The sequence below is a fragment of the Emydura macquarii genome, unplaced genomic scaffold (assembly GCF_026122565.2).
Source record: "Emydura macquarii macquarii isolate MOO-44397 ecotype Brisbane River unplaced genomic scaffold, CSIRO-AGI_Emac_v2 contig_2417, whole genome shotgun sequence".
Lineage (NCBI taxonomy): Eukaryota > Metazoa > Chordata > Testudines > Chelidae > Emydura > Emydura macquarii.
Window position 1 is genome coordinate 177,655 of NW_027132554.1, and position 23,709 is coordinate 201,363.

At 47.6% G+C, this 23,709-nt stretch overlaps 2 protein-coding genes across 4 annotated transcripts in view; one reads left to right on the forward strand and one right to left on the reverse strand.

Annotated features, from left to right (window-relative positions):
• Positions 1-8,570, reverse strand: part of LOC137161975 (dual specificity testis-specific protein kinase 1-like) — a 48,980-nt gene extending 40,410 nt beyond the window's left edge. For 2 of the 3 annotated variants that reach the window (XM_067561474.1, XM_067561473.1), the window contains exon 1: positions 8,308-8,557. The gene's annotated coding sequence lies outside the window, so the exon portion shown is untranslated. Of the gene's footprint in view, positions 1-8,307 lie in introns of all 3 variants that reach the window. The other variant, XM_067561475.1, reaches the window with a different exon arrangement.
• An 11,658-nt stretch (positions 8,571-20,228) lies between these two features.
• DPP7 (dipeptidyl peptidase 7) overlaps positions 20,229-23,709 on the forward strand; it is a 31,121-nt gene continuing 27,640 nt past the window's right edge. Inside the window, exons 1-2 of the mRNA XM_067561461.1 lie at positions 20,229-20,373; positions 20,798-20,911. Of these exons, the coding sequence (XP_067417562.1) occupies positions 20,283-20,373; positions 20,798-20,911 (205 nt within the window). The 5' untranslated portion in view covers positions 20,229-20,282. The remainder of the gene's footprint in view (positions 20,374-20,797; positions 20,912-23,709) is intronic.

A 23,709-nucleotide genomic window follows, 5' to 3' on the forward strand; every position in this document is an offset into this window, starting at 1 on the left:
TGATCTGGATCAGCCAAGCGGAAAAGGTCTCGGAGGAAATCCCAACACCGGGTCTCAGACTTAGCCCAGTTTCTGGATTCTAAGGATGTGTTTTGGTTTTTTTATGCAACCGATTTACTCTCCTTCAAAAACACTGCACTGATTAAAGATGGTGCAGTGGGTAGGGTGCAATCCTAGAACTTGGGAGAGGTGGAGTCAACTATGCTTTGACACAGGCACTCTGGGTGACCTTGGGAAAGTCACTTTTAGTCTCCCTGTGCCTCAGATTCCCATCCGTACAATGGGGATAATTGCACTGCCCTGCCTTGCAGTGGTGTTGTGAGGTGCTCAGACACTAGGGCAGTGACACTCCAACCGAGCCTCGGGAGACGCAAGTGGCTCTTTAATGTGGCTCTTTAATGTGTCTCCCGGGGCTCTCTGAAGCACCTGATATTAAAACGCTGTGATTTAATATTAACCAACCTAAGCTATTAACCAATCAGGCTGCTTTTACTAGGCTATTAACCAATGAAGTTATCAACTTGTACTAAGTTATTAACTTATTTGTGGTGAGAATAAGAGAGAGAGAGTGAGAGCTAACTACAGTAAATGGAGCAATAAATTAACACGACTGTTGATCACTAATTTGGCTCCTGAACCACTGAGGTTTGAGTATCACTGCGCTGGGGAATTGGGGCTATAGAGGTCCCATAGGTACCTAGAGGGTGCAGGATGCATTCCCTCGTTACTGTTATTATTTGTATTACTGTGCACTTAGGTTATGTCTACAACACACACTCAGCCCAGGCTGTGACTCATTTTTCAGTCCAAGCCCTCCTTCTGTCCACACACAAATCAGACTCACCCTGCTCAGGACTCGAGTCCTAGGACTCTGCCGGGAGGTGGGTCAAAGCGCGAATGTGCCCACCATGACTCAGGTCCAAGCCCTGTCATTTGCAGTGTGGAAGCAGGGGAGGCCACAGACCCAAGTCCGAAGGTCTGCACAGTGCTGTGAGGACATGTTCGCCCGGCTGTGGGACCAGGGTCCAGCAGCTGTAACGCCCAGGTTTACAATGCAGCGGGGACACTCAGGTGCAGTTTGGAAACACCAAGTCCACAAACCCAGGTCCCAAAAACTCACGTTTACAGTGCAGGGTGTAGCTGTACCTTTAGGGGCCCCTGCTGAGATTGGGGTCCTGTTGTGCAGAGGCATGGAGAGATTAAGGAAGTGGAGCACAAATCCCCTAGGTTTACTATGGTTCTTGTGCTTCTAAAATCCCCCTGTGACGTGCCCAAACAACTCACACCAAGAGTCTGTGGCAGAACTGGGAACCGAACCTAGACCTCTTTGCTGTTCAGCGCCTCACCCGCTATCCCACTCTTGCATTCCCCCTGTCTGCCACCTCTGCTGACTGATGCAGGCAGGTGGAAGGGAGGTCTCAGGCTATCCCTGCCCCTCCTCGCCACCTCTGAGGTATCCAGCGACTGTATCTGTGCTAGCTTCCTTTGCTCCTGATGGATGGGGGCGAGCAGGTCTGAGGGGACACACGCAGAGTAGGCAATCTGCAGAGAAAGAAGGTGCCAGTTTCACATAATCGCTTTTCAGAGCAGGCCCTCCCTTGATGCTTCTCGTTAGCCATGTAGCATGGTGCCCAGGGAATAGAGTGTATACCCTGTACACAGCCATTCAGACACTGAAAGCGGTATCGCGAGCTCTTCCTTATTGAGTCAACAATAAAGTCCTCAAATAAAATCAGCATCAGCCAGGAGAGGGACTCCTTGCTTTTATCAGTAGATATCCATAAAGCAGGCAACGCAAAAGACTTTTGGGATCAAATCCAGGCCCTATGTAAAGACATCTAACTCCTCTGGCTCAACAGAGTCATTCCTCAGGGGCTGTTGATCTCTAATGTCAGAGCTGCCACACCAGGGATGAGCTGACCCCAAGAAACGAGAACTGACTTACGAAGGGAGTCAGCTGATACAGTACACTTATTCCGGATCAGCTCCTATCTTACTGATATCTCTTTCTCTGCCACTGGGACTTTTCTTCTCACTGCCGCCTGCCCTTTCTCATCTGCCCGCTGATTTCTTAGGCCTGGTCTACACTTACAAAGTAAATCAACATAGCTACATCAGTCAGGGGTGAGAAAACCCACACCCTTGACCAACCCTTGACCTAATTCCCAGCTACATCAATGGCAGAATCACTGTAACTAACTTCGTTCAGGGAGGTGGTGTTTCTAGACCAATGGAAAAACCCTTTCTGTTAGTACAGGTTGCGCCTATGCTACAGGGTTATGGTATATATTGCATAGCTATGTCAGTGTAGTCTCTGTAGTGTAGACACAGCTTTAGCTGCCTAGATCTTGTGAGGCATTAAAACTTTCCCATGGCTTGTCAGTGACCTATTCACCTCCACAATACGCTTTTCCTGGAAGGCAGGTTGTCCTTGCTAGAAGAAGAAATAAATCATTTACATGGATTAAATGCACTTCCACTTGCAGCACAGTATAAACAGACAGTATTTGCACAGGAACACATGTTGGACAAAGTTTCTCAAGGCAACCAGGCTGTTTCCAGGGACGTTACACGCAATGTCACAGTAACCAGTTCTTGCTAACGTTGGACACATCGAACACAATGCAACACACCAAACCTTCAGTGAGTGTCTCTCTCTCACTAGCACACAACCCGCAGGGAGGCACATGGCAGATCATAATAGCCCCAGGCTATAGGAGAGAAATGGGCTAACACCTGAAATAGACACCGTACAGTAATACAGAATAAGGATACTTAGCACTTAAAATAACTGAAGTGCCGTTACAGACAATAAGTCACCAATCCCCACATACCCGGCTGTGAAGCAGGCAGTTATTTTTATCCTTATTTTACTGATTTCAAACTAAAGCTGAAAAAAAGAGAGGCTAGGCAACTAGCTCAAGGTCATACAGTGAGTCAGTTTCAGAGACAAGGAGCACTTGGCAGTGGTGGTGGTGAACAGAGCTGCTCCCTCCACAGCCCCTATGTTATGTAGCGCAACCTTTCAGATGCTCTAACTTACACTAGAGTTTTCCTTTCGCTTTACGGGTGGGTCACCAAGAATACAAACAGCAGGCTTCTGGAAGAATGCCTACATCATGCCCTCTTTCCATCGGGCCACACCCCTTTTCTCAGCTGTGCTGCATGCTGCACTACAGGTCATATATGCAGGCACAGAATCAGACCCGCACATGCTCTGCCAATGCCAGGGGGCTCAGTCAAGGTACAAAGCATATTTACATCAGCAATGACCTTAGTGCATCCAAGAATCTGGCCCTACGTTTTTATTGCATCCTATTCCAGTTAGCCCCTGAGAGCCAATGCAGCTCTGGGAGAATGAACTGGATTGATTCTGGCTCATGCACCATCAACACTGAGTTCTGAATGCAGACTCTAGGGTGCTTTCAGCACATGAACCAGAAAGGACCCAGCTTGGCTCTCCGATCCCAGCAGGTGACTGCAGGGCAAGCAGTCTTCCTAATTATAAATCAAACAGATCTGATCTGGAGTCACTGAGAGGAAATGAACTCAGAGCCCCACGATGCTGTGTTTATAAAGTCACTTTTCAGAGTGGAATGATTATTGCTAAGGGTATGTTCCCTATCTACTTATGGCTAAGTCACTTAGGAGTAAGGATATAGAATTCTTATCCCAGTAAACTGAATTCCAGTTGCCATGGCCTCTGTGTAGTTATGATACAGTTAATTAATTATCTATATATCCCAAAACATATAGGACCCGATTCATCCCTAGTATAACTCTACTGGGTCTGATGAAGTTACACAAAGGAGGAGCGTGACCCTTTTTTTTTTTTTTTTTTAAATGCAGTACCTATCATCTGTCCTACTGCAATCAGAGATGTCAGAAATACTGTTGTCGCTGATATCGACACTGATAAAATGGAAAAGGACTAATTCCAAACATTCATTGCACGCCAGTGACATGCAGGATTCACGGGAGAGAGATTTAAACCTCTAGCCCCAAAAGTTCATATTAAAGATTTGAGAAATAGGAGTCAAAGCATTTGCCACTGGTACTGAGTGCCTCAAGAACTATGTTCTCCAAGGCAAGTCTCCATGGACTCTATCCACATGAAACAGACTGTATTAATGTGAACCATGCATGGCTACTTTACATAAATTTCCCTTGCAAATATTAATATGGAAGGGAAAGGGAAAAGAGATTATGCTAGATATCCCTATATTATGGGATGATTTAGATGTCTTAGTTAGCATTAGGTATGAGAGACCTTGAAATGATCTCTTTAAAGGTTCAACAACTCGGTTCCTTCAAATAATAGCTGGAAAACCTCCAAGAGTTCTTTAAGAAGACCTCCAGCTGAAACACTTGACATTCTGAAGGTAGAAACCAAGCAGCCGTCTATCTGTATCATAAAGGAGGGGAAAAGAGCACAAACACATTAATTTCCCTTGCAGGCAAAATTTCCCCTCTTCCTTATCCTGTTCAATGTGCTCTCCACCACTGCCACTCTGCACCCCAGAGCTGGGTACATTTAAGTGATGTTAAATCCTGAAAGACTTGCTGATTGGCTTTCAAGGGAGTTTTGTCTGCTTTAAGACATTAGGTGTCAGCCCACACCTTTGTAAGGATCCTTTGGGATCCTTTGTAAAGATAGGAACTAGAGAAAGATCAAGCCTTTGTTATGGAGTTTATTGCTACTGATTTTTTTGATTTTTTTTTTTTTTTGTTTAGTGCTGAAATGTGGGATTTATCCAGACAGGCAGGGTGTCATGTGACAATAGCTTGTGTCATACTGCACATGCAGCTGCATCTGGCCATCCACACACAATGCCATGAGTGATGACAGCGGTGCTGTTATGTGCAAGGGCCAGCTTTCAACTGAGCGGGTCAGTGCAGGTTTGATGGAAAGATGAGGGATTGATGGTCAGAGGAGGAGACAGAGTAAAAACGGTCGTGGTGCCCACAGACCCCTGATCTCAGCCCCACTGACTTCCACAGAACAAAATGAGCCCCAAAAAGCCCCAGTTCAGTAAGGTTCTTAAACACTGGCCTACCACGGCTCAGCATGTCAACAATCCCACAGGATGAAGTGCTTCACACCAGCCATGTGTTTAAGAACCTTGCTGAACTGAATTGAAGCCTGAGCCCTTCCAAATCTTTCCAACACTGAGGTTTCTCACTAACATTTTGACTTTTGAACCACATGATTTCTTTTAACCTTGGCTCTGCATTTCCTGACTTTAAAGTATTGGGAGGAAATATTCTGATAAAACTGGTTTAAGCTATCGGCTCTCTGCTTCCAATCTTTAGCTCAGTCTCAAAAAAGAGTCTGATGCTGCCAAGTGTTGGGCACCCTCAGCTTCCACTGGCTTCCGTTTCGCTCCTTGCAAGTCCATGCCCACACTGGTAGTGACTGGTGCCGTATTTCTGTTCTCTTTTATCATTCAACATTTGCTTTTCTCAGTGTATTTACTCTGCATAGAGTCAGATTCCCTGCTTCTCTTGTACAGTCAGTTTCCCCTGCCCTTTGTAGGGGTCTTTCCTATAGTAACTGGGGGAAAAAAAACAGAGGCACAAATATGAACGTGCAGTTGTCAAACCACAAAAAATAGGCTGGGGCAGTGGACTTAGGGGCAGATGTAGGAACCAAAACAACTTTCAACTCATGGATTTAAACTGGATACGATGAAGTGGATACTGCGTCTTTAACAAAACTTTCCTGCCCTAAATTTCCAGATGCAGGGAGAGGGGAACAGAGAGACAGGGAGAAGGAAGCAGTGGAAAGAATGGGAGGAGCTCAATGAACAGGAGGAGGAGGAGGCAACATCTCCAGGTGGAGAGAGGTCAGGAGAGGGTTCCCAGGGAGGAGATGAGGTGACAAGCCTGTTAGAAAATAACTGCCTTGGGAGCGGGTAAGAGCATGGCTGCCAGGTAACATGGAGGGGATAACGCACCCAAGTTATCGCACCCCCACATGGATATCAGAGGGCCGACACTTCGGGGAGGGAAGAGGGGAACACATACCCAGGCTTGAATCACACCTAACGGGTGGGGGAAAAGAGAGCAACTCATCAGGTGGAGATGGAGTAGCTTCAGGGGAGGGGGGAGAGAAGCAAGTTAGGTAGCTGGGAGGAGGGTAACACAATCAAGCTGCGTGACAATGACCTTAGGTAACCACTTGGTCTCAGCACCATCAGACTCCTCATTCCCGCCAACTGTTCATTACACTCGCTTGTTGCATCTTGTCTGAAATCACACTGCAAGCTCTCTGGGCAGGGGCCATGTCCTGCTATGTCAGCACAATGGGGGCCTGTCCTGATTGAGGCCTTTGGACATTACCATAATACAGACATTAAACAAGAGCAATAAAGAGGCAAAGTCCTCACTTTCCTTCCATCCCTTAGACTCAGTGTCTGTTTTCCCCAACCTCTGGTTCTTGTTCTTCTCTGTACATTGGAAATGCTGAATTTGAGAAAGTCAATTTCAGCCCTGGGTGAATGCTCATAAACCTATTTGGGAATTTCCTGCCCTAAACTGAGATAGTTGCTGTGTGGTCACTTGTACCACAATCAAAAGAGCACTTGTCCCTGATCTCCTCTGTGCTAGAATGATGTCTGGGAGTCACGTCTGTGGTGTGCAGCCCACCATAAACAAGCTGCAAACAGATGGAGCTTCCAGCACAGTTTTTTTTTCCTTCAGTGCTACAATGGACACAGACATGATACATGTGATCTGTGGTCAACATTAATAGTAAATCACTTTAGTTACTTAGATTTATAGAAATTGTAAAAAAAGGTATCCTGTTAAGAGAAAGAGCGTGTAAAACCTCACACTCAGACACACTCACACACACACACACACACACACACTTTTTCTCCTGGTATCTGCTCCTTCTTTGCACTCTTTAAAACACCTAGGGCCCTTCCCCTAAAGCAGCTGGTCCTGACCACTGTTGAAGACAAGATACTGGACTAGATGGACCACTGGGTTGATCCAGGACGGCATCTCTGATGTTCCTCCCCCGCAGTCCTAAAGCAAGCTTAGCTCTCACTGAATTCAATGAGAGTTTTGCCTATGCCAGCACTGCAGGATCAGGCCCCTCAATTTCTAAGCGTGCTTCTTTTTCACTCACAAAAAGGACAGCTTTGTAGCACAACTAGAGCCCTGATCCTCGCCCTGATCCTCGCCCTGGCAGGGTTTCTCTTCAATTCAGAAGGCTTTGCGGGAAAGAACAAGGTAGGTCCATGGGGCCAAAAGCCCTTTTGCAGAAGAACTAACTAGCATGCAGCATTTAGCTAATAAAAATATTTTACCATTCTATAACACCTTCCAGTCAAAGACCCTAACGTGCTTTTTAACCAGTAATTAATTTAGCCATATAGCACGCATGCGAAGTGTATGATACATACACAGGAATCACTTCATCCAGCTCTGAAATACAGATCCCTCTGCAGGACAACAGCTTACCAGCATGTGGGCAGCTGATGGCATTTACAGCTCCTATAGTCAATATCATGTTAAACTCTAGTTCCAAGGGGTCTGACAGAGCCGGCCCCAGCCTCACCCAGCATTTCTCTGGCAGCCCCAGCAGTTTCTACAGATTTTAAGCTTTTATTTAAGAAGAAAATGTCCTACCCTCAGGGTTCTGAAGCACCTTCCGAACATGACCTGATACAGTCGCTGCCTGAGGTCGGTCAGCAACAATGAACCAAATTCAGCGTTGGCATGAGGGGAGCAGCTCCCACGGAAGTCAAGGGAAGTTGCACCCTTCTTGCATCAGGGGTGCAGGTGACCCATTCGCCACCGAGAAGTGTGAACTGCCCGCAGCCATACATTGGGGGTGTTGACTCTGAAACCTAATGATGATCACTAAGCCGACTGGTTGATGCTTTCGCTTCTGATGGTGTTAGCAGAAACACCAAAATACTCTGCGGCCTCTTCAGAGAAGGCACCTTAGGTTTGTACCACCAATCCATGAAGCGCCTACCGTTCTGCAACTACCCAGGGCTGGGCCTGAGGATGAGCCTGTACAGCGCCTAGCGCAACGGGGCCCAGATTCTAAGCGCGCGGGGGAAGGAGAAGGGGGGCAACTGCACTACAAACAAACAATGACCATACTGTGGGCAGGGCTAGGGAGGGCACGGAGCTCGCACAGAGGTGCCCCCAGGCTGTGAGGCGCTGAGCCCATCACCCTTCCACCGACCCCCAGCTCCAGCCCCTTCCCCGCCTGCTCCAGCCCGCGCAGCGCAGCGCAGCCCCTCTCCTGCCCAGCCGAGACGGGCTGCGCGGCGCGCACTCACTCACCTGCTGCCGGCTGGGCCAGCGGCGGCTGCGCTCCAGCTGCGGGCTCGCGGCTCCTGCTCCCGCGCGCTGGCTGGCTGGGGCGGGGGACAAGCGGCAGCAGCAGGCGAGCGGCAGCCGAGCCCGGCGCTAGGAGCGGGGGAGCCGGCACGCGGGGCTGAGGAGCTCAGCGACTGCCTGTCTCCTCCCTCCCGGGCAGGCTGCGAGCGGCTGGGCGCAGCGCTTCCCCCGCCAGCGCCACGCCGAGCCGCTGCTCCGCATCTCCGAGCGATTGGCAGCACGCACAGCCCGGCCCGGTGCAAGGCAGCCCCCCACCGGGCACCCCCTGCCGGTGCAGGGCACCCACCCCCAGAGCAAGGCATCACCTCCGGTGCATCCCCCAGCCTGTGCAATGCACCCCCCTCCACCCCCAGAGCATCCCCCGGCAGATGCAATGCACCCACCCTCCCATGCATCCCCTGCTGGCTCACTGCACCCACCCCCACCGCAAGGCACCCACCTCCCATGCATCCCCCTGCTTGTGTAATACACCAACCCCAGCACAAAGCACCCGCTCCAGTGCACCCCTCTGCAGATGCAATGCACCTACCTGCTCATGCATCCCCCAGCCTCTGCAATGCACCCACCTCCAATGTCTCCCCCTGTTGATGCAATATAGCCACTCCAGAGCAATGTATCCACCCTCCAGTGCATCTCCTGCAGGCTCAATGCTATACTCACCACCAATGCAATACCCACTCACCAGTGCACCCCCTGCCACTGCCACGCAGCCGCCCCTGGAGCAACACACCCACTCTCCAATGCACTCTCCCCTAATGCAATTTACCCACTCTCCATGTTTCATTCCACCTGGGCATCCACCTTCCTGAACATCTCCCCAACATCCCATCCACCAGTGCACCGTGCCCATTCCCCCAGGCAATGTATGCATCCCTCCCAGTGCAAGGCACCCCTCCACTGCCCCCACCCTCCAGTAAAATGCACCCATCCCACCAAAGTAATGCACCTTGGTGTATTTGTGTCACACTCCATCCCTCAGGAGACAGAGCAGGTGCTGCATTCCATCTTCCCTGCTCCCCAACTACCTTTCCGGGGAAGAGAAAGACAAGGAAATTAAAACCCTCCACCCCTGTCCCTCCCAACTAACGATCCTCTGGCTCTGTGTAATAACCGGCACAAGGATTGGACTAGCTCTCTATTCCTGGCTCCAACATGGTCAGGAACTTCCTCTCTCTCTGTGTTTCCCCTGGCATTTCATTCCCGTTTGCTGAATATGAAGGAAGGCGCCTTTTTTTTACCTTGGTCTGCAGCATGGAGACCTTCTTGTAGCGTTCCCCTCTCTCCAGGAATATCACTAATAAATCAGTGTCAGCAGGTGTGAAGACTTGAATGCTGCTAACAGGGAGGGCAGTGGAGGGTGCTGGGGACAGAGTTGAAATCAAAGACATGCCTCAGCTCTTGTGTCCATCTATCTAATGTACCCATCACCCGGCAGTTAGATAGCCGAACTCCAACAGATTTACCTAGGGTAAACAATGACTCTGAAATCTTGTATTTGCAGCTCACTATTGAGGCAGAAGAACTTGTGTGGTCAGGTGATAGGGACTTAGCCAGCCTGGATCTGCCAGCTCTGGCCTCCATCCACTCACTTCACCCGTCTGTGCTTCTGTTTCCCCTCTCACATTTTGTTGGCCTTGGCTATTCAGTTTGTAATCTGAGAGGCAAGCACTGTCTGCTGTGCAGTGCTAATTGTCCAGTGTCTAGCATCAGGGGGTCCTGATCTCACCCGAGGCCCCTAAGCGCTATTTTAATGCAAATAATAATGTGTGGAGTTATTATTTTAATGTCATGTATTTATATTGATTTAATATGGGTTGCTACATTCAAGGAAAGGATGCCAAGCCATTCAGTAGGGCTATTGCAGGACTAGTTTAGCTTTCTTGCAGAGGGCATGTTGGGGGAAAATATACCTATATAAAATAGGGTTACGCATTAACTTACATGTATCTGGCACAAGGAACATCTCTGCTGATCAGAAGTGGTAAGAGATTTCCAGTGGCTACCTGCATATATAAGGCCAAGCACATCCAATCCAGTGGTCAGTGTGATGGTCATGGATTTCCAGATGTTCACTCGTCCTTTGGATCTAGTGTTCCTGCCTCCATTCACACCCAGGCAACACCATTGACTTCAGTGAGGTTACACTGGTGTACGTGAGATCAAAATTTGGCCCTCTGCTCAATTTTCAAATGTAGGCGCCTAAACATATATATAGGCACCTAAATACCCATCTTAGGTGCCTAAACTGAAAATTTAGGTGCCAAAATATTGCTTAAGGTAAATATTGCTTAAGGTACCCATGTTTGAAAAGTAGGCTCTGTAATGTAATGACTTCTGCATTTGTACTAGTGCCATCTCCTGGAAGGGAGATGGCAGATCTGTCGCTGTTTGCTATACATTGTGTTTCCCCCTGTTGTGTGTGATAGTGGAGTTATTTCTCTGAGAGGCTCGTGTGTTAGGAACCTAAACTGATGAGTTCTATTGTCTTTGTCACAGATGTGTAGTTCACTGCAGCTGTAGTGGCCATAATCCTTACTGAGCCGCAATGCAAAGTGCTCTACTCTAGAGTGTAATTCCCAGTGTTAAACTGATCTTGAATCCAACTCACCTTGCTGTGTGATGTGCTTTATACTCCCACTCTCATCCCATATATATAAATCAAACCTTCCTTTCCCCTTCCCCCGGCAACTTTCCTAGAGGTCCTATTGTCCAAGCAGAGTTCCTATTGTTACATACTGGAGTGAGGCTCTATCAATAACTTGAAAACATCATCCTAGCATTTCTCACCAGTCCTCTTGCCCGCCCTGGTTGCTCGCTTAGGTCTGAACTGGCTGATTATTGGGCATGTGCCAAATGCGGACCTGAAATGCTGTGAGCTAGAGCCTTCGAGAGCCATGCACCAGTGGCTGTGGAATCAGACAGCTGTGTCTGCTCTGGCTTTGAAATTGAGGTCTTTTTAGACATGCTTTCTTACCGATGCTTTCAGGCAGTTTAAGATTACCAAGTGACTTGGGATTGTTGTGAAGGATGCCATCAAATCCATGTGTTTTGTTGTCATTAAAATAATTAGACACATGCTGAAGATCTAAGGTTAAAAAGTCTCACTGGAGAAGCCTGAGCTGCCTACTGGGAGCTCCTCTTCTGAAACAAAGGCCCATGAATCCTGGTCCTTTATCTAAGGAGCCCTCTAGTGTCTCTTTCTATATTTTCAAGAAGGTAGCAGCACCCTTCAACCCCACACATCACACAGGATTTATGGATAGTGACGAGGGTTGCAATCTGTCTTGAATTTAGTAGTTTTCATGAGTGGCCATTTAAAGACCTGATAGTACCTTGTGTCTGGCTGTGACAACTGTTGTGTCACCGCATCATACGCCATCCCACCGTGCCACTTGGATGAAGATTGTGTTGCCATTGTGAGAATTTGGTCCCAATGTGTCAGCCTGAAAATTCACAACTGTCATAGCCAGGATTGCAAAATGCTTCATAGAAAGGGTTCGTCATAAACAAAATCCATCGAGGACATGCTAGATCAAACAGATGTGACAGAACAGAGATAAAGAGATGAACCATGGTTCCATCCCCGCTGAAATGTCAGAGACTTGCTTGCCTTTTCCTCCAGCACATCGATCCCAAGGAGAGACACTTTGCTTTCAACCTTCCGATGAGTGTTACTCAGGTGCCCCTGCTGGGCCTGCGCAGAGGAGCAACCCAAAGGTGAGCTGAGATTCAAGGGGAGATTGCCCAGCTAAAATCTGAGCCCAGCAGACTGCCACACGCTTGTGTCTGATTTAGTCCTTGTACTATGGAAAGGCTGACCAGGGTGTTTGTGTCCTCAGAAAGGACTGAAGCCATTCCATAGGTCATTTGATACAATCTAATAACTTCGGCAGCAAAGCATTCCGTGGTGCATTTTTATTTTTGCGTGGGAAGGTTGGTGACCTGTAAGGTCTGCAATAACCAGGCTGGTTATGTAGGGCCACTGAAAACAAGCAGCTGGAAGGAGCACATGTAGGGTATATCTACACTGCAACTGGGAGCAGGCCTCCCAGTCTGGGTCAACAGAGTTGTGTTAGCAGGGCCCAAGCCAGCGTGCGACAAATAGCTGTGCAGACATTGCTCTGACACTGTTTTTAGCCTGCTAGTGTGAGGCACATTCACACAATTCTGTGCTGCCACGTGCAGTGTAGACATATCCCAAGACACAATGAATTCACCCGGTTTAGGATCAGTACAGTGCCCTGCCCACACCCCAAAGCTCGGTCCTGTACAACAGGACTCTGAGCCCTAGGGGTGGGACACGGAGGGGATCCTTGCCCTGCAACGACTCCTCTGGCCAATTTAAGAGCATCAGTGAGTCTTGTCCTGCCTCTTTTGTCAGAGAGCACAACGGGCCCCATGTGGTGGTTGGTGGTGGAGTCTTTGAAGGAGAAAAAGGTGTGAGGGGCAGCAAAGCTTCCAGGGGTACCCTGAGGCCTCTCCTCACCCAGGAGAGAAAGCTGTGGGATGTGTTGTGTCCCATAAACCACCACTGATTGTCTCTGCCCCCTTTAAACCAGCCTCAGGTTCTGGCTCAGCACCCACACCTGCGCCTGTGGAAGTCCTTGGCAAATCTCCCAATGGGAGCAGGAGCAGGTTTTAAACGCCCATGTTTTCAGCAGCAGTCTGGGCCTCCAGCATCTTAACCTTCAACATCCTTGATGACTGATAATGTCTGCCTACTAGCAGGAGTTGGGGCGGATGTGCTTCCATTTGGCATTTGTCCAAGCTGTAACATCAGCCCTAGGAAAGCAACCTGCTGGGTCTTGTACACACAGAGCCTAAAGGTCTGGTTTCCAGGCGGTAAGTAACTCTTGATTTCTCCTTTGTTATGCCTGCTCAGCATCATACACAACTATAGCACTGCGGTGCATCATCACCATGACATAGACGGGCTTAGTCAAAACCACTGCTCCAAACTCCCCTGCACTTCAAGGATGTTCCCATGTAGATCTGACCTTTGTGGCTGAGGCAGCTCTCTGCTGGTATCTACTTTCACTGTCACACTGTGGATTTCTCCAGAGGGGCCCAACCCTTAAAGGAATAGTCAGCCACTGGTGATTTGTGCTGAATATAGCTAACTCCCTAATGAGCTGCCAGCAATCTCTAATGGCAAAGCAGGCCTTTCCAGATCAGATTTCAAGGCTTTGCTTGCCATTGCTGAACATGCAATTAACATTTGTCCATTCCAGTAAGAATCAAAGGGTGTGTGTAGGGCAAGAAACCCGACTGTAGGAACGGCATGTTAGCTAGGGCTAATTCTTCCACCTGCTCAGCCCCACAGACTGCACCTGGCACCTCAGAATAGATCTCTGGCATTTCAGCTTTGTGCACCTGCCCTGAGTGTTACCTGGGATTGCCACCCGTCCGGTTTTTACCCAGACAGCTCGGGTTTTTGACTTGTGTGAAATGGCACCCGAATCAAAAGTCTGGTTTCCACAGGGTGGGGTCGTTCACCCACACCAGCCCCTGCTCAGCCAGGGTGGCTCCTACCTGCAGGCAGGCTCCTTGAGGTGGGAGATGGGGGCGGGGCCTTGGGGGAAGAGGGAGGGCAGGGCCTCGGGGGTCCCCTTACCAGCAATTAGAGAGGTGGCAACCTGTCACCAGTAAAGCCCATTCCTGGCATGGACACTGAAACGCAGCTAGTGATTTTTGTTAATGGTCCACGGAGAATGGATGAAGTCCTGAAAAGATCCTGGACTAACTTGAAACATGAGAGAGCAAAGCAGACAAATCTGCTGTGGTAGAGCCCCGTACAATTGCAAGGATCTGTGACACATCTCAGAGCTTGCGACCAAAGACAGGTGTAAATATCGAGGCTGCTCCGTGACGGGGTACACCAAACCCCTAAGGTGCCACTAGTGTGCCAACTGTTCCAGCAGCGAGGCCGTGTAGGTGCTGGCCCTGGTGGGACCCAGTAGCCACTAGGACACATGGCAAAGGGAATGGGAAAGGTGACAAATACCCTCACTACCGAAGCTTAAACACTTGCAGTTCAAGTGAGCGACAGCCCTAAATGTTTGGGTCCCATCCTGGGGAAGTCCAGCTGAGAGTCAAGGCTCTTCCGACCTCGGGTGCACTCCCCAGTCCCATCTCTATGCAAGCAAATAGGAGCTGGCAGGTTTCCAAGCCAGGCTGAGTTAGTGTCTCTCATTGGGACCCCTCTGCACTGGCTCCCTGACTAGCCACTGCTGTTCCCCCGTAAGTCCTGCACCGACCTGCACCACCTGCAAAGTTCAGTGCTCACAGTCTGGTGGGAGTTTTGCCATTGATTTGATTGGGGCCAGGATTATACCTAAACAAAGATTTTTAAAGAAAAAAAATAAACAAGCTTCCCCCTGCCCCATGTGCTTTGAGTCTAAGACTTAACTCCCTCACCCCTAGTCTCTAGTAGATGACCTTCCCCACCTCCAAGCCCCATTGCAGTCACCTTCCTTGGTTAGGGCTGACTTCTGAGGCCATCAGTGTATTAACCCCTTGCTTGGCTTTAGAAGTCATTGCACAGTGATGGAAGACGCTCCCAGCCCCCAGGAAGGGAGAAAGACCAGGCATGGGAATTGAACTCACACCAATGCTGGCCACAAGAGCACTAGGCTGGCCCAAAGTAGGCCCTTTGAAAGCTAAAGGGGACCAGAAAGCTCTGAGACTAGTAAGGGAAGAAAATGAGCCTTTCACCTGGAGGTGACCAATTCCAAGTCAGATTATGTCAGTAGCTAAAGTCTCTACCAAAGGACAGCTGTTTGGACTACATGAGATGAGCTGTCAGGCTCAATCCAAGTCCTGGGGAAGAGGTGTCTATATCATCACCATTGTTTGGGTCCTGCAGATTGAAACCAAGGGTTGAAAGGGCTCCTGAGATGGGAATGCCCAGTGGTCTAGGTCAGGGGTTCTCAACGTGGGGTTGTGAACAGGCAGGCATGAGCACCCAGCCTTCCCACATTGGTAAATGAGAGGAAGAGCAGCTGGCTGGGAGAAGGATCCTGGGGTGGGGTGGGGGGCAATCCTGGCATGGAAAAGGGAGGGAAGTGTATGGAAAAGGATGAGCACCCCAGACCAGAGTCATCTGGAGAGGAACACTGGCGGGAAGCAGTGTAAGGGAAGCTTTCACTTCTGCTGCCCCTGCTGCACCCTCTCTGGATAAACGAGGCCTTCAATCTGCAGGGCTGTCAAACTAGTGTCTTCCAGCTTCTCCAGAACCTCCCTCCTGTTGGGATTCTGGCTGCACTTTTCCCAACACTACTGCTCTCTGCACAGACTCCTGTGGCACCTGAAGGTTGCGAGATCTCCCCTTTAACCTCTTCCTGTTACTGGCCAAGATGGCCATCTCTGATCCAGGAAGAGATGGCTTGATGGGGAGGTTCTCTGTGGCTGCAGGGTCTATTTCAATTTCCTTTCATACACCTGGGAAGAGATCCTCTAGGAAGCATCCACTGACTCCTTGGATTCCTTTCTGAAGCAGTGGTCACTGCCCGGGGTTCTCTGCTTGATGTCCCCACTGGGTACCCTTGTTTTGAACACTTGACCCCCCATTCCTGTTCCTGTTTTATCATTTGTCATCCCAAGGAATCAGTTGTCTGAGGGGTCAAGCTTGTCATCCTACGTAGGCTTAGACTCGCCCTCCCAGAATTCAGATAGGCTAGCATCTTCCAGGAGGAAGGGTAGCAATCCCCTGAGTAGGCAATTTACTCACCCGCAGTAATACTATTCCATGTCAGCATTGATGCTGTTTCCTGCTGTCATCAATATACACAGCACACACCGGGAAAGGAACTGCAAGTCTGGAATTAGTGTGATCCTCCAGAAATCTTTCACTGCACTGCTCAGCAGCAGCAGTGGCTTCTTCCAGGGTCACTATCATTAAGGCTCTGAGTCAGCCCAAAGGGAAAGTCTGTTTTCTCCCCAAACTTGTGTTAGTTACTAAAGCTAAGAAATCAGGACTTTGGGGGAGAAATTTTAATGATTTTAACACCCTTTTTTAAAAACAAGATTTACCCCCAGTCCAGAAAGTCATTGAGGCAAATAAACTAAGAAGGGTCACAAAAGGATCGGATATTTATACGAGCAGGAATAGCCCTTGTGATTACATTGATGCGGTTAACCATTTAGAGGTGGTCAACATTCATTTAGTGTCCAATCTGGAATTGTTAGGATTCTATATTTCAAATGTTATCAACCTTCATGCTTCAAGGCATAAGATGGACATCTGTGGGGGTCAGGAAGAAATATTCCAACCCATGATACATTGCACAATTAATCATGCACTTTTGTCACTTTCCTGTGTGGCTTTAAATCCAGTCCCACATCTCCTTCAAATTGCTAATGAACTTCTTGAGCAGCTAATATAAAAGATACCACTTGGATCTTAAAGTAACTGTGGCTGTTTCAGAAATGAGGATACATTCTGATTTAAGTGAGACAGGAGCAAGCTATGTATAGGGTTGGTAGGACTCATTTACAATTGATTACACACTTGACCCTTCTTGCCATCTTAAATGGGCTTCCCACATCCTGTTTTCATATTTGTAACCTAGGGCCATGGGATGTCAATTAACACAGTTAATAAAAAAGCTCTTTACACTGAGCAGTATTGTTGCTGATCTGAACAATAGACGCAAGTCCCAGGAGGGGCAGCGCATTGCTGCAAGCAGTTTCTCTTAGAAACATGATGATACTTTGTTCTATTAAAAAGGCTTAAGTGCTTCTTTATCATCACCTAGGTGTTTGTGAGCAAAACAGCTGTGACACACCAACTTCGAAAGGAAGATACTGGAGCAATCTCATGTAAGGAAAGTGCCAGGTGCTTCCCCTAGCCCTTATGCAAGTTCCTCAGACTACGGGCTTGGGAATTAGTTAACCTAGGGGGAAAGATTTATGCAACCTCAAAATAAATATCTGTACAAATGCAGGTCTCTAGAAATACAGGAATATAAATCGTTTTGTTTGAGCAGAGAGGTTCTGTGGATCCCTCCACTTTTTCTCTTTTACTTCCTTCCTCCTATTCTTCAAGATCCCCCAGTTTTTGACTAAGAAAGACTTGAAGCAGCTCCTGCCATTACATTTCAGTGCTGCTGCAAGTCTGGTCTGAGAGGACCACTAGAAAGTGACTCTCCTTTCTTCTCTCTAGGTTTTGTTGTTTACCCGTGGATTTCATGTTATGGATTGGGGTGGGGCAGGGCAGATCTGTAGGGGGCAGGAAAGACATGAGTTTTCCCTCTTTAGATCCTGCTCTTTGATTTATTTGGCTACTTGCCCTATTTATGATCATGATGTTTTTACTTTAGTTATGAAGATACTCAGTCATTTGAATTTGGGCACCTAAAAATGAAAATATATTATTTATTATTATTCAGGATCTATAGAATGCCATTTAAAGATGATGGTGGGGGGGGGGGGGGACACACAGATTGCTCCATACAGTATACCTGTTCTGTTTTCCATAGTGGATCAGCCAAAGATTACATTTAAATTGGTACACCTGGATTACAGTATTACATGCAGTAATCTGAAGTATTACATGCATCTGAAGAAGAGAGCTGAAGTCTCTTGAAAGCTTATGCCTGCAAATATTAAATTTGTTAGTCTTTAAAGTGCCACAGAACTCTCGTTGTTTTTGCTGTATACAGACTAACACGGCTACCCCTCTGGAAGTATTACATGGTTAATGACAGTTAAAGTTTACTCTTACAATTGCTGCATTGGAATGGTATATCGTACTGATTTATGTTGAATTGTTTAAATTTGTATTTACCCAAAATTATTGATCAATTTAATAAAAATAAATTACCAATTTAATTTTACTGTTTCTAAGCTAGATCACCTTAAATTGCATTGTCTAATAGCTGCGTTACAAGAGGGCAGCAGTAAATCACTTAGCTTGTGAAACATCTATATAACAACAATAATTTTAAATGGTGTTAGAAATAAACAAACAGGTTGTTCCTGGGGTGGATTGGGGAGACGGAATTCTTTATTGCCTGCTCGTTCCACCTCGACGCCGTGAGTGAGCAACGAGGGGGTTACTTTACAATTCTTTTATTCAGAACAGTATGTAACTGTATACATTTCTAGCAACTCCCCATAGACCCTTATTTGGTTACATTGACACCTATAAAATGAATATTAACAACTACAGGATGAATACAATTATACCCACCCCGTTTGTTGTTTACAGGATTACCGCACAGAGGGCAGGCACATCACCTTAAACTTACTAACATTCTTTAAAGCATACACTATGCAAGGGAGGGAAAGAAGATAATGCCCTCTTCCCACCAAAACCTTGAGCAGGAGGGGGAATAGTTATTTTGTTAGCCTCATCCCCTCCACAGATGGCCAGGAAGGGAGGAAAAGAAGAGAGATAACAGACTCTAACTAGAATTCACACCAATTAGCAGAAACAAGGTTTGCCCATGCCATGACCCCGTTCCCTGTAACTTAGGCCTGACCATTTGTCCAGCTTTTAACTCTTTACTCTCCTACAAATGGTAAATTAAAATATTTTAGAGCGGTTACAATTACACCTTAACATACTTACCGTGGTTATTCCAGAAAAGAATGACAGTGAAAACACTCACCCAGATAGCAGGTTAAGGGGGGTGAGGTAGAGTCCCAATGAAACAGGGAGGGGAGGTTGTTAAGGAAATCAAACATTCTGTGAAATATTTTGAAAAACTAGATACTATTTGTAAAGCACTAAAAAAAGGGATATACTGATTCCTGAAGAGACAGGACTAGAATAGCCCCACCATTACCAACTCTAGAACCCGTGCAGGGGAGAGAGCTGGCAAGGTGCAGAGCCAGTGGTTCAGGGGAAGAGTTAGCATTAGAGAAGCAAAGTTGCTCCATTGTAAAAGTCCTTTCTCATAATGCTTCATCTTCCACTGTCCAATCTTTATGCCCCCAACCAGATGGTTCGGTCTCAAAACCATAGTCAGTCTCTCATCTTTCTACCTTTCTAATTCCAGTTTAAGTCCATGTCATTCTGGTTCTGTCTGAAGAAGTTTTTGGGGATGGACATTATTTCTGAACGTGACAACTGTGGCTTGAAACGAAGAACTTCCTGTCTTTCTTTGGGTTTACTATAGCATCCATCGCCATGGTATATGTAAGCACCTTCTCTCGATATTTCTCTTTGCTTTGTGTGCATGCCCACCCATTGCCCCAGAAAGTCACTGCATGGATGGTAAGAAACAGAAAGTCTGGACAATTCTGTGACTGCCTTGTTCTGAGAGGTGCTGAGCGTTTCTCAGGTTCGGGCTCTAATCGATGGTCCAATGCTGCATGTGAATGGCTGGGGCGGCGCACGTTTCATTCCCACACTGTACACGCCGGGTGCAGATTTCAATGGACACCATCGCCGCATCTCCTTCCCTGGAGGCTGCCTCATACATGGGCCGGGGCAGAGCTCCTTCCCCCGCAGAGCTGTACCACATCCCAGCCCCATCATCCCCCCCCCATCCCCTCTATTCCTATGCCCCCCAAGGCCCGCACTGTGCACCAGGCCACATCACCCCCCTCCCTGAAACTGCGCCACTCCCTGGCCTTGCTGCCCCTGCAGAGGGACCCGTAGCCCCAGCTCCCTGAGGGCTGCCCCATGCTGGGGCCTGTCTCCCCCCTCGGCCAGGCCCAGCTCCCCCTCGGCAGTCATCAGGCCCCTGGGGGAGGGGGCGGGGCTAAGAGGGAGGGCCTCGTTAAACAAGATGGCGGCGCCTCGGTAGAAATGGCACCCTCCCTCACGTGATCTCCCAGCTCCATTTCCCCCCCCCCCCCCAGTCAGGTGACCGCCCAGCCTTCTCAGGCTCATGTGACCATAGCCGCCTGACTCCAAGAGAGCCGGCTGTGAATGCCCGGAGCTCTAGCGGGTTCGAGCCCGAGTTACCATGGGAACCCGGCCCGGGGCTTGCTCGCGGCCGCTCCTTCTCGTGCTGCTGCTGGTGCAGGACCTGCGAGGGGAGCCGCGGCCCGCGCGGGGTAGGTGCCCCACGCCCGCCACTCCCGCTAGCCACGGCCCTGAGCCGGGGCTGCTGCCCCCTGGCATGGCCCGGCCCGGCCCGCCGCCTGCAGGGAGAGCCCGGCCCGGCCCCGCCCCACGGGGCGCTCGTGGTGCGGGGTTAAGTCGCTCCCCGCCCGCTGCCCTAGGCGCGCTTCCCTCCGCCTGGTCAGTGGAGTCACTCCGGAGCAGAGCCGGCCCTGAGCTCCGGGCGCTTAGCGGGACGCGGCGGTGCTTGGGCCGATCTCTCCCCTTCTCCCCTCCGGTGAACACCTCCCGAAAGTCATGGACACGTTTTACTTCCACTGAGCTTTGTAGGCGGCTGGTTCCCCCAGCGAACCGGTGTAACCCGCCCGTGCACCCCACCGCTGCCAGCACCGAGTAACCCAGCTCCTCGCTCTTTAGTTTACACAGCGCCGCAGCCGGACTACCAGGAGAAGTATTTCCAGCAGGTCTTGGATCACTTCAACTTCGACTCATACGGCAACCAGACCTTCCCGCAGCGATACCTCACGACAGGTGCGTCTTTTCCAGCCGGGGGCTCAGACAGAGCCGCGTGTCCTCTCCACAACATGTTCACTGTTAACAGACTCCAAAAGAGTTTGCAGAGGCAGGTGTGCGGGGGCCCATCTGGCGGTGATTTTTGGAAATATGGTGGCACTTTCACAGAAGCGTCGTCCTGTCGCTTTCCCAGAATGATGCACCAAATATGCTCCCAAATTTCCCTCTGGCAGAAGCAGCACAGCGGCTGGTATTCCACGGTGGCTGGGCAGTACCACACCATAGTAGACCATTTTGTGGAATTACATTAAAGATGGAAGAGACCCACTAGTTCATTCCTTGAGTCTCGGTTTCAAACATCTCAAGTGATCTGGGGCTTGTATTATTACTTCTCTTGGAAGATTATTCCACAGTCTAATAAATCACTACTACTTTTTTTTTAAACTTGCTTTCAGCCCATTACCCTCCTGGACCACTATAAATCACTTTTTTTCCCCCTCGATGTTTACATTCATCAACTACTTGTAGACAATTAGGTTTATAATAGTTAATTTAATCAAGCAATACAGATTTAGCTCTTCTAATATTTCCACACAGATCTGTTCTAGCTCCTTAATCATGTCTGTTGCTCCTCTCTGTATTCCTCCAATTTGCCGTTCGTTCTAGTAATGAGGTGTTCAGAACTGAATGCAGAATCCTAGATGTGGCCACACCAGAGCCATGGAGAGAGCAAAAGTCACCAGCTGCATGAGGTGTAAACCAGCCTTTGTTGCTTTGCTGCTATATTATTTTTTTTTATAACTTCTACAGCACCTATTGCAGATGCAGCTTAATGCTTTGAATGCAGCAGAGAAAACAAAATCGCTTATCAAATGTTAAAGTCTGGATTGCTGAGGGGTTTAAGTTCCAAAGGTGTGGGGGAAGAGCGGGAGGAAGAAGTATTCTTTGACTGAGAAAGTTCTATTGCCAGACATGAAGGGCTAAACTGTGTTCTGTTCCCCCTCTGTAAATCCATAGTAACACCACTGGAGTTCTGCTGTATTTTACACTTGTAACTGAGGGTCTTGTATATTCAAACTTTGCTTCCTCACAGTCCATCTTAACCTCTGAGATCAGGTAAAAGATGGAGATGATGCATCAAGAAACTGTGTTCCAAGCTGTCAAGAGCTTTAAAGTTTCAAACGTTTTGAATTGCACTGGGCAGTGAAAAAAACAAAAGACAAGTTTGCTGGCTAAGTCATCAACAGTATTTGTTGTGACTCAGCTAGAAGTGAGCCGTCTTTGGTGCAACAAAAAAGTCCTCAGAGAAAGAAGATGCTTTTCAAATACTGAATGATTAAATACATTGAAAGATTAATAGTTGTAGCAAACACAGCTTTGAATTTTAATTCAAAACAAGATTTGTAGGGGGAAAAGATCTCTTTTTAGGAGAAGGAATGAAGGCCTGGTAGAAGGAATTTGAAAGTGTGTGAAGGAGATCCAGGTTTTTTGTTTTGTTTTGTTTTATGGGGGAAGGAGCCTAAGATCAGACCATCAACAGCTCCCATTTATATTCTTACTGTCTCAGGAGAGATCATAGGTTCTGTTTCCTCCTTCTCCCTCATGAAATGTCTGCTGCAACAGTTTTGTATCCTACACCGCCTTGTGCTCATCTAGTAGTTTGTTGCATGGTTGATTAATTCAATGATTTAAACAAACACTTTTTTAAATTAATTGTTACATTTATTTGATCCTAGTGTTTTGTCCGGACAAACACTGTATTTGTAAAATAAAAGGAACATCAGCATCATAGTTCTCATTCCCCCTGCCCCCTTTCCTTTTGTGCATTGTGGGCCTTGTGTGATATTAAAGATGTGAAAGAAAAACTAAGGACAGCTGGCTGCCAGAACTTATTTCACAAGCAGGTCAGCTGACTCTCATGAGATTAGCTGGGAGTTGGCCAAAGTTTCAGTATAAAAATAAACATTTAAAAACACTCCACACTTTGATTTGATCTCATAACCAACTTTTCTGGTTTTTCTGAGGACGCTAGTCACTTTGGTGTTCTTTCCAATATGGCATATTTGATCATAGTTCCACTTAGTTGTAATTTACCTCTTCTGTATTTCTCTGCTGATTACCCAAGTATATATTGCCTGGAAACAGAAGCTGCCCCTTTGCAAATGAACCAGTGCCCCTTACCTGACTAAGTGATTTCACAACTGGTTTATTAATGCAAATATCATCACTGTTATAAATAGTATAAACTGACATTGATGAATGATCTGGAAAAAGGGGCAAACAGTGAGATGGCAAAATTTGCAGATACAAAATTATTCAAGATTGTAACTCTTCAAAGCCCGCTTTGGACTTAACTAAGGGATCTCACAAAAATTAGATGACTGGGCAACAAAATGGCAGATGAAATTCAGTGTTGATAAATGCAAAGTAATGCAAATTGGAAAACAACTATACATGGAGTCATTGTGGATAGTTCTCTGAAAACAAATCTGCTCAGTGTGCATCAGCAGTTTAAAAAAAACAAACAAACAAACCACACACACACAAAAAACCTTAGGAACCATTAGGAAAGGGATAGATAGTACATGGTATGCCCACACCTTGAATAGTTTGTGCAGTTCTGGTCTCTCCATCTCAAGATAGATATTTTACAAAGAAGGGCAACAAAAATGATTAAGGATATGGAACAGCTTCTGTATGAGGCGAGATTAAAAAGACTGGGACATATTATAGAGGTCTATAAATCATGAATGGTGTGGAGAAAGTAAAAGAAGTGTTTTTTATTCCTTCATATAACACAAGAACCAGGGTTCACC